The sequence below is a fragment of the Gymnodraco acuticeps genome, unplaced genomic scaffold, assembly GCF_902827175.1.
Source record: "Gymnodraco acuticeps unplaced genomic scaffold, fGymAcu1.1, whole genome shotgun sequence".
Taxonomy (NCBI): Eukaryota; Metazoa; Chordata; class Actinopteri; order Perciformes; family Bathydraconidae; genus Gymnodraco; species Gymnodraco acuticeps.
The window spans coordinates 329,593-339,995 of NW_022990454.1; the positions used below are offsets into that span (position 1 = coordinate 329,593).

Consider the following 10,403-nt stretch of genomic DNA (forward strand, 5'->3'; position numbering starts at 1 on the left):
AACAAACAGACACGCGCTGCGCTGGTGCCTGAGCCGAGATGGACCTCTGGAAAGAAACTAAATACAGAATGTGGAACTGGCGTTGTGTTCTGCAAACACTAACATGGCTCCACTCCAGCGCAGCCAAGGAGTTTTCAAATGCAAACAGTAAAATGGCTGTTTGCTGTGTCTATCATACTTTCACATTTAATTAATGTTGGCTCTCAAACTGCTGCAGCTGACTGAGGTAGTGGTCAGAGTCAAGTGCTCTCACTTTGATGCTCATTGGCTCTTGTTCTTTTTGAAAAAGGAGTCAAGGTGACATCTGCCGGGAAGTGGAGTGAGCCATGAATGCTGTGAGAGGCTGCGAGGCCCTGGTCAGCGGTCCAGAGGACAGACAGTGTCCCGGAGACGCTGCACAGCTGACGGAGAGCAGAGAGGCCGGACTGAAGGAGCAGCTGCCCAGCGGTAAGCTTCTCTTTTCAAATCCAAAATATGGTAGCCAGTTGAAAATGATCCTTCCAATTCTCGAGGTTTCTGATTATCAGGTTGAACAGCCTCACAGTTGCTCACTTGCTCTGAACACACAGTTTGAAGTGACTGAGTTTCAGTCTAGCGATGTACCAAACACAATCTGTTGGCAGACGTGGCTTGGATTGGATCAAACCACATTTGACTTTTGGAGTGACATTCTTTAACAAATTACCAATATGTCTTTCAAACTGCAACATTACAGAGAAGAACACTGGATCAAACCTGAGTATTCGGGGGAAGCATATGTTAGATATGCAAGAAAAGTTCAAATGGCTTTTGAAGCACATTAAAGTTGATACTACCAGGAACTGAATGACTCTTACTTTATAATTTACTTGTGTTCATAAACTGAATCTTTTAAAAATGCATTGCATCTGTTTACAATTGTGAAAAGTTCATTATGGTGAAAAAATGTTATACAATGTCTTTGTGAAGCTGTGCATTGTGATTGTCGAAGAAAGGTTATATTTGTATTGTTGTCGGTCTATTTTATTGTTTACATTTTTGGGGATACGGATGCAGTCTTTGGTGGTTTCTCAGTCATTTATATGTAATCATTAAAGCAACATTTATCCATTGGTGTTCCGAAGGAAAGGGATGATTTGTAAAGAAAAAGAGTTCCTGCTGGCTGGAAGGAGTCATCATCAGGCTGGGGCCTGAACACTCCTAAACGCTCACTCTGAGGGACTGTGTGTGAACACTCCTAAACGCTCACTCTGATGGACTGTGTGTGAACACTCCTAAACGCTCACTCTGAGGGACTGTGTGTGAACACTCCTAAACGCTCACTCTGAGGGACTGTGTGTGAACACTCCTAAACGCTCACTCTGAGGGACTGTGTGTGAACACTCCTAAACGCTCACTCTGATGGACTGTGTGTGAACACTCCTAAACGCTCACTCTGATGGACTGTGTGTGTGAACACTCCTAAACGCTCACTCTGAGGGACTGTGTGTGAACACTCCTAAACGCTCACTCTGAGGGACTGTGTGTGACGCTCCTAAACGCTCACTCTGATGGACTGTGTGTGTGAACACTCCTAAACGCTCACTCTGAGGGACTGTGTGTGAACACTCCTAAAACGCTCACTCTGAGGGACTGTTGTGTGTGAACACTCCTAAACGCTCACTCTGAGGGACTGTGTGTGAACACTCCTAAACGCTCACTCTGATGGACTGTGTGTGTGAACACTCCCTAAACGCTCACTCTGAGGGACTGTGTGTGTGAACACTCCTAAACGCTTCACTCTGAGGGACTGTGTGTGAACACTCCTAAACGCTCACTCTGAGGGACTGTGTGTGAACACTCTTAAACACTCACTCTGAGAGACTGTGTGTGTGAACACTCCTAAACGCTCACTCTGAGGGACTGTGTGTGAACACTCCTAAACGCTCACTCTGATGGACTGTGTGTGTGAACACTCCTAAACGCTCACTCTGAGGGACTGTGTGTGTGAACACTCCTAAACGCTCACTCTGAGGGACTGTGTGTGTGAACACTCCTAAACGCTCACTCTGAGGGACTGTGTGTGTGAACACTCCTAAACGCTCACTCTGATGGACTGTGTGTGAACACTCCTAAACTCTCACTCTGATGGACTGTGTGTGAACACTTCCTAAATGCTCACTCTGAGGGACTGTGTGTGTGAACACTCCTAAACGCTCACCTCTGATGGACTGTGTGTGAACACTCCTAAACGCTCACTCTGAGGGACTGTGTGAACACTCCTAAACGCTCACTCTGATGGACTGTGTGTGAACACTCCTAAACGCTCACTCTGAGGGACTGTGTGTGTGAACACTCCTAAACGCTCACTCTGAGGGACTGTGTGTGAACACTCCTAAACGCTCACTCTGAGGGACTGTGTGTGAACACTCCTAAACGCTCACTCTGAGGGACTGTGTGTGAACACTCCTAAACGCTCACTCTGATGGACTGTGTGTGAACACTCCTAAACGCTCACTCTGAGGGACTGTGTGTGAACACTCCTAAACGCTCACTCTGAGGGACTGTGTGTGAACACTCCTAAACGCTCACTCTGAGGGACTGTGTGTGTGAACACTCCTAAACGCTCACTCTGATGGACTGTGTGTGTGAACACTCCTAAACGCTCACTCTGAGGGACTGTGTGTGTGAACACTCCTAAACGCTCACTCTGATGGACTGTGTGTGTGAACACTCCTAAACGCTCACTCTGATGGACTGTGTGTGTGAACACTCCTAAACGCTCACTCTGATGGACTGTGTGTGTGAACACTCCTAAACGCTCACTCTGATGGACTGTGTGTGAACACTCCTAAACGCTCACTCTGAGGGACTGTGTGTGTGAACACTCCTAAACGCTCACTCTGATGGACTGTGTGTGAACACTCCTAAAACGCTCACTCTGAGGGACTGTGTGTGAACACTCCTAACTCTCACTCTGATGGCTGTGTGTGTGAACACTCCTAACGCTCACTCTGAGAGACTGTGTGTGAACACTCCTAAACGCTCACTCTGAGGGACTGTGTGTGAACACTCCTAAACGCTCACTCTGAGGGACTGTGTGTGAACACTCCTAAAATGCTCACTCTGATGGACTGTGTGTGAACACATCCTAAACGCTCACTCTGAGGGACTGTGTGTGTGAACACTCCTAAACGCTCACTCTGATGGACTGTGTGTGAACACTCCTAAACGCTCACTCTGAGGGACTGTGTGTGTGAACACTCCTAAACGCTCACTCTGATGGACTGTGTGTGAACACTCCTAACGCTCACTCTGAGGGACTGTGTGTGAACACTCCTAAACGCTCACTCTGATGGACTGTGTGTGTGAACACTCCTAAACGCTCACTCTGATGGACTGTGTGTGAACACTCCTAAATGCTCACTCTGAGGGACTGTGTGTGAACACTCCTAAACGCTCACTCTGATGGACTGTGTGTGTGAACACTCCTAAACGCTCACTCTGATGGACTGTGTGTGAACACTCCTAAACGCTCACTCTGAGGGACTGTGTGTGTGAACACTCCTAAACGCTCACTCTGAGGGACTGTGTGTGAACACTCCTAAACGCTCACTCTGAGGGACTGTGTGTGTGAACACTCCTAAACGCTCACTCTGAGGGACTGTGTGTGTGAACACTCCTAAACGCTCACTCTGATGGACTGTGTGTGTGAACACTCCTAAACGCTCACTCTGAGGGACTGTGTGTGTGAACACTCCTAAACGCTCACTCTGATGGACTGTGTGTGAACACTCCTAAACGCTCACTCTGAGGGACTGTGTGTGAACACTCCTAAACGCTCACTCTGAGGGACTGTGTGTGTGAACACTCCTAAAACGCTCACTCTGATGGACTGTGTGTGAACACTCCTAAACGCTCACTCTGAGGGACTGTGTGTGAACACTCCTAAACGCTCACTCTGAGGGACTGTGTGTGAACACTCCTAAAACGCTCACTCTGAGGGACTGTGTGTGTGAACACTCCTAAACGCGTCACTCTTGATGGACTGTGTGTGTGAACACTCCTAAACGCTCACTCTGATGGACTGTGTGTGTGAACACTCCTAAACGCTCACTCTGATGGACTGTGTGTGAACACTCCTAAACGCTCACTCTGAGGGACTGTGTGTGTGAACACTCCTAAACGCTCACTCTGATGGACTGTGTGTGTGAACACTCCTAAACGCTCACTCTGAGGGACTGTGTGTGTGAACACTCCTAAACGCTCACTCTGATGGACTGTGTGTGAACACTCCTAAACGCTCACTCTGATGGACTGTGTGTGTGAACACTCCTAAACGCTCACTCTGAGGGACTGTGTGTGTGAACACTCCTAAACGCTCACTCTGATGGACTGTGTGTGTGAACACTACTAAACGCTCACTCTGATGGACTGTGTGTGAACACTCCTAAACGCTCACTCTGAGGGACTGTGTGTGTGAACACTCCTAAACGCTCACTCTGAGGGACTGTGTGTGTGAACGCTCCTAAACGCTCACTCTGATGGACTGTGTGTGTGAACACTACTAAACGCTCACTCTGATGGACTGTGTGTGAACACTCCTAAACGCTCACTCTGAGGGACTGTGTGTGTGAACACTCCTAAATGCTCACTCTGAGGGACTGTGTGTGTGAACACTCCTAAACGCTCACTCTGATGGACTGTGTGTGTGAACACTCCTAAACGCTCACTCTGATGGACTGTGTGTGAACACTCCTAAACGCTCACTCTGAGGGACTGTGTGTGAACACTCCTAAACGCTCACTCTGAGGGGACGTGATGTGAACACTCCTTAAACGCTCACTCTGAGGGACTGTGTAAACGTTAACTGGCTCCTAAACGCTCACTCTGATGGACTGGTGTGTGAACACTCCTAAACGCTCACTCTGAGGGAACTGCCTCTGTTGTGAAACACTCCTAAACGCTCACTCTGAGGGACTGTGTGTGTGAACACTCCTAAACGCTCACTCTGAGGGACTGTGTTGTGAACACTCCTAAATGCTCACTCTGAGGGACTGTGTTGGTGAACACTCCTAAACGCTCACTCTGATGGACTGTGTGTGAACACTCCTAAACGCTCACTCTGATGGACTGTGTGTGTGAACACTCCTAAACGCTCACTCTGATGGACTGTGTGTGTGAACACTCCTAAACGCTCACTCTGATGGACTGTGTGTGTGAACACTCCTAAACGCTCACTCTGAGGGACTGTGTGTGGTGAACCCTCCTAAACGCTCACTCTGAGGGACTGTGTGTGAACACTCCTAAACGCTCACTCTGAGGGACTGTGTGTGTTGACACTCCTAAACGCTCACTTCTGAGGGACTGTGTGTGTGAACACTCCTAAACGCTCACTCTGAGGGACTGTGTGTGGAACACTCCAAACGCTCACTCTGATGGACTGTGTGTGTGAACACTCCTAAATGCTCACTCTGAGGGACTGTGTGTGAACACTCCTAACGCTCACTCTGAGGGACTGTGTGTGAACACTCCTAAATGCTCACTCTGAGGGACTGTGTGTGTGAACACTCCTAAAACGCTCACTCTGAGGGACTGTGTGTGTGAACACTCCTAAACGCTCACCTCTGAGGGACTGTGTGTGTGAACACTCCTAAACGCTCACCTCTGATGGACTGTGTGTGAACACTCCTAAACGCTCACTCTGAGGGACTGTGTGTGTGAACACTCCTAAACGCTCACTCTGAGGGACTGTGTGGTGAACACTCCTAAACGCTCACTCTGATGGACTGTGTGTGTGAACACTCCTAAAACGCTCACTCCTGAGGGACTGTGTGTGAACACTCCTAAACGCTCCACTCTGAGGGACTGTGTGTGTGAACACTCCTAAACGCTCACTCTGATGGACTGTGTGTGTGAACACTCCTAAACGCTCACTCTGATGGACTGTGTGTGTGAACACTCCTAAACGCTCACTCTGATGGACTGTGTGTGTGAACACTCCTAAATGCTCACTCTGAGGGACTGTGTGTGAACACTCCTAAACGCTCACTCTGAGGGACTGTGTGTGTGAACACTCCTAAACGCTCACTCTGAGGGACTGTGTGTGTGAACACTCCTAAACGCTCACTCTGAGGGACTGTGTGTGAACACTCCTAAAAGCTCACTCTGAGGGACTGTGTGTGTGAACACTCCTAAACGCTCACTCTGATGGACTGTGTGTGTGAACACTCTTAAACGCTCACTCTGATGGACTGTGTGTGTGAACACTCCTAAACGCTCACTCTGAGGGACTGTGTGTGAACACTCCTAAACGCTCACTCTGAGGGACTGTGTGTGAACACTCCTAAACGCTCACTCTGAGGGACTGTGTGTGTGAACCTAACTCCTAAACGCTAACTCTGAGGGACTGGACTGTGTGTGTGAACACTCCTAAACGCTCACTCTGAGGACTGTGTGTGTGAACACTCCTAAACGCTCACTCTGATGGACTGTGTGTGTGAACACTCCTAAACGCTCACTCTGAGGGACTGTGTGTGTGAACACTCCTAAACGCTCACTCTGATGGACTGTGTGGTGAACACTCCTAAACGCTCACTCTGATGGACTGTGTGTGTGAACACTCCTAAACGCTCATCTCTGATGGACTGTGTGGTGAACACTCCTAAACGCTCACTCTGATGGACTGTGTGTGTGAACACTCCTAAACGCTCACTCTGAGGGACTGTGTGTGTGAACACTCCTAAACGCTCACTCTGAGTGACTGTGTGTGTGGAACACTCCTAAACGCTCACTCTGAGGGACTGTGTGTGTGAACACTCCTAAACGCTCACTCTGAGGGACTGTGTGTGTGAACACTCCTAAACGCTCACTCTGAGGGACTGTGTGTGAACACTCCTAACACGCTCACTCTGAGGGACTGTGTGTGAACACTCCTAACGCTCACTCTGAGGGACTGTGTGTTGTGAACACTCCTAACAACGCTCACTCTGAGGGGACTGTGTGTGTGAACACTCCTAAACGTCACTCTGAGGACTGTGTGTGTGAACACTCCTAAAAACGCTCACTCTGATGACTGTGTGTGTGAACACTCTAAACGCTCACTCTGATGGACTGTGTGTGAACACTCCTAAACGCTCACTCTGATGGACTGTTGTGACCTACCTTGTGAACACTCCTAAACGCATCACTCTGAGGGACTGTGTGTGTGAACACTCCTAAACGCTCACTCTGAGGGACTGTGTGTGAACACTCCTAAACTGCTCACTCTGAGGGACTGTGTGTGAACACTCCTAAACGCTCACTCTGATGGACTGTGTGTGTGTGAACACTCCTAAACGCTCACTCTGAGGGACTGTGTGTTGAACACTCCTAAACGCTCACTCTGAGGGACTGTGTGTGAACACTCCTAAACGCTCACTCTGATGGACTGTGTGTGGAACACTCCTAAACGCTCACTCTGAGGGACTGTGTGTGAACACTCCTAAACGCTCACTCTGAGGGACTGTGTGTGTGAACACTCCTAAACGCTCACTCTGATGGACTGTGTGTGAACACTCCTAAACGCTCACTCTGATGGACTGTGTGTGTGAACACTCCTAAACGCTCACTCTGATGGACTGTGTGTGTGAACACTCCTAAACGCTCACTCTGATGGACTGTGTGTGAAAAACTCCTAAACGCTCACTCTGAGGGACTGTGTGTGAACACTCCTAAACGCTCACTCTGAGGGACTGTGTGTGAACACTCCTAACGCTCACTCTGATGGACTGTGTGTGTGAACACTCCTAAACGCTCACTCTGAGGACTGTGTGTGAACACTCCTAAACGCTCACTCTGAGGACTGTGTGTGAACACTCCTAAACGCTCACCTGAGGACTGTGTGTGTGAACCACTCCTAAACGCTCACTCTGAGGGACTGTGTGTGAACACTCCTAAACGCTCACTCTGAGGGACTGTGTGTGTGAACACTCCTAAACGCTCACTCTGAGGGACTGTGTGTGTGAACACTCCTAAACGCTCACTCTGATGGACTGTGTGTGAACATTCCTAAACGCTCACTCTGAGGGACTGTGTGTGAACACTCCTAAACGCTCACTCTGAGGGACTGTGTGTGTGAACACTCCTAAACGCTCACTCTGAGGGACTGTGTGTGAACACTCCTAAACGCTCACTCTGAGGGACTGTGTGTGAACACTCCTAAACGCTCACTCTGAGGGACTGTGTGTAAACACTCCTAAACGCTCACTCTGAGGGACTGTGTGTGTGAACACTCCTAAACGCTCACTCTGAGGGCTGTGTGTGTGAACACTCCTAAACGCTCACTCTGAGGGACTGTGTGTGTGAACACTCCTAAACGCTCACTCTGATGGACTGTGTGTGAACACTCCTAAACGCTCACTCTGAGGGACTGTGTGTGTGAACACTCCTAAACGCTCACTCTGTGGACTGTGTGTGTGAACACTCCTAAACGCTCACTCTGATGGACGTGTTGAACACTCCTAAACGCTCACTCGATGGACTGTGTGTGAACACTCATAAACGCTCACTCTGATGGACTGTGTGTGAACACTCCTAAACGCTCACTCTGATGGACTGTGTGTGAACACTCCTAAACGCTCACTCTGATGGGACTGGTGTGTGACACTCCTAAACGCTCACTCTGATGGACTGTGTGTGAACACTCCTAAACGCTCACTCTGATGGACTGGTGTTTGAACTAACGCTCACTCTGAGGGACTGTGTGTGTAACACTCCTAAACGCTCACTCTGAGGACTGTGTGTGTGAACACTCTTAAACGCTCACTCTGGAGGGACTGTGTGTGGTGAACACTCCTAAACGCTCACTCTGATGGACTGTGTGTGAACACTCCTAAACGCTCACTCTGAGGGACTGTGTGTGTGAACACTCCTAAACGCTCACTTGAGGACTGTGTGTGAACACTCCTAAACGCTCACTCTGATGGACTGTGTGTGAACACTCATAAACGCTCACTCTGAGGGACTGTGTGTGTGAACCCTCCTAAACGCTCACTCTGATGGACTGTGTGTGAACACTCCTAAACGCTCACTCTGATGGACTGTGTGTGAACACTCCTAAACGCTCACTCTGATGGACTGTGTGTGAACACTCCTAAACGCTCACTCTGAGGGACTGTGTGTGTGTGAACACTCCTAAACGCTCACTCTGAGGGACTGTGTGTGTGAACACTCCTAAACGCTCACTCTGAGGGACTGTGTGTGAACACTCCTAAACGCTCACTCTGAGGGACTGTGTGTTGTGAACACTCCTAACGCTCACTCTGAGGGACTGTGTGTGTGAGCCACTCCTAAACGCTCACTCTGAGGGACTGTGTGTGTGAACACTCCTAAACGCTCACTCTGATGGACTGTGTGTGTGAACACTCCTAAACGCTCACTCTAAGGGACTATGTGTGTGAACACTCCTAAACGCTCACTCTGAGGGACTGTGTGTGTGAACACTCCTAACGCTCACTCTGATGGACTGTGTGTGAAACTCCTAAACGCTCACTCTGATGGACTGTGTGGTGTGAACACTCCTAAACGCTCACTCTGAGGGACTGGGTGTGTGAACCCTCCTAAACGCTCACCTCTGATGGACTGTTGTGTGAACACTCCTAAACGCTGACTCTGAGGGACTGTGTGTGGTGAACACTCCTAAACGCTCACTCTGATGGGACGTGTGTGTGTGAACACTCCTAAACGCTCACTCTGATGGACTGTGTGTGAACACTCCTAAATGCTCACTCTGATGGACTGTGTGTGTGAAACTCCTAAACCGCTCACTCTGATGGACTGTGTGTGTGAAAACACTCCTAAACGCTCACTCTGATGGACGTGTGTGAACACTCCTAAACGCTCACTCTGAGGGACTGTGTGTGAACACTCCTAAACGCTCACTCTGATGGAACTGTGTGTGTGAACACTCCTAACGCTCACTCTGATGGACTGTGTGTGAACACTCCTAAACGCTCACTCTGAGGGACTGTGTGTGAACACTCCTAAACGCTCACTCTGATGGACTGTGTGTGAACACTCCTAAACGCTCACTCTGATGGACTGTGTGTGTGAACACTCCTAAACGCTCACTCTGAGGGACTGTGTGTGAACACTCCTAAACGCTCACTCTGAGGGACTGTGTGTGTGAACACTCCTAAACGCTCACTCTGATGGACTGTGTGTGTGAACACTCCTAATACGCTCACTCTGATGGACTGTGTGTGAACACTCCTAAACGCTCACTCTGAGGGACTGTGTGTTGAACACTCCTAAAAGCTCACTCTTATGGACTGTGTTGTGTGAACACTCCTAAACGCTCACTCTGAGGGACTGTGTGTGTGAACACTCCTAAACGCTCACTCTGATGGACTGTGTGTGTGAACACTCCTAAATGCTCACTCTGAGGGACTGTGTGTGTGAACACT

General features: G+C 49.1%; 1 protein-coding gene across 1 annotated transcript in view; it reads left to right on the plus strand.

The window, feature by feature from the left end:
* Window positions 1–326: 326 nt before the first annotated feature.
* The window catches only part of myocd (myocardin), a 31,102-nt gene continuing 21,025 nt past the window's right edge, over window positions 327–10,403 (plus strand). Inside the window, exon 1 of the mRNA XM_034225760.1 lies at window positions 327–447. Coding sequence (XP_034081651.1) covers window positions 327–447 — 121 coding nt within the window. The remainder of the gene's footprint in view (window positions 448–10,403) is intronic.